The sequence below is a fragment of the Eimeria mitis genome, genomic scaffold (genome assembly GCF_000499745.2).
Source record: "Eimeria mitis Houghton genomic scaffold, Emh_scaff716, whole genome shotgun sequence".
Taxonomy (NCBI): domain Eukaryota; phylum Apicomplexa; class Conoidasida; order Eucoccidiorida; family Eimeriidae; genus Eimeria; species Eimeria mitis.
The window spans coordinates 6,754-7,103 of NW_013575218.1; the positions used below are offsets into that span (position 1 = coordinate 6,754).

The window sequence follows — 350 nt, forward strand, 5'->3', positions numbered from 1 at the left end:
TTTACTTTGAATATTTATTTGTTTCAGAATGCAGAAAGTGACCATCAGGCCTTCTTGAGTTTTCTTTTCTTTCTCCCTCCATCCATGCCCTTCTCTTTCTTCTCTCCGCCTATTCGGCTGCTTTTTCTTCTCTTTTCTCTGGTGTAGATACACCTGAAGGGGAGTTTCAAACACTGGCCTATAGATACGGAGAAGACGGAATGCCAACAGATAACATCGGCTTTCTGCTGAAGAGGGCGGACCTCGCTCCCTATTCATACGAGGCCCTCCACGACCTTGTTTGTGCTCTCTCTACTGCTGTAAGACCCCAAGCTTCACTATAAGTTTCTATATTGCTATATATATATATA

General features: G+C 43.1%; 1 protein-coding gene across 1 annotated transcript in view; it reads left to right on the plus strand.

Annotated features, from left to right (window-relative positions):
• Positions 1–350, plus strand: part of EMH_0020480 (PRPF39 protein, related, related) — a gene marked incomplete at both ends in the record, with an annotated part of 5,036 nt that overhangs the window by 1,079 nt on the left and 3,607 nt on the right. Inside the window, one exon of the mRNA XM_013501588.1 lies at positions 148–278. Within this exon, the coding sequence (XP_013357042.1) occupies positions 148–278 (131 nt within the window). The remainder of the gene's footprint in view (positions 1–147; positions 279–350) is intronic.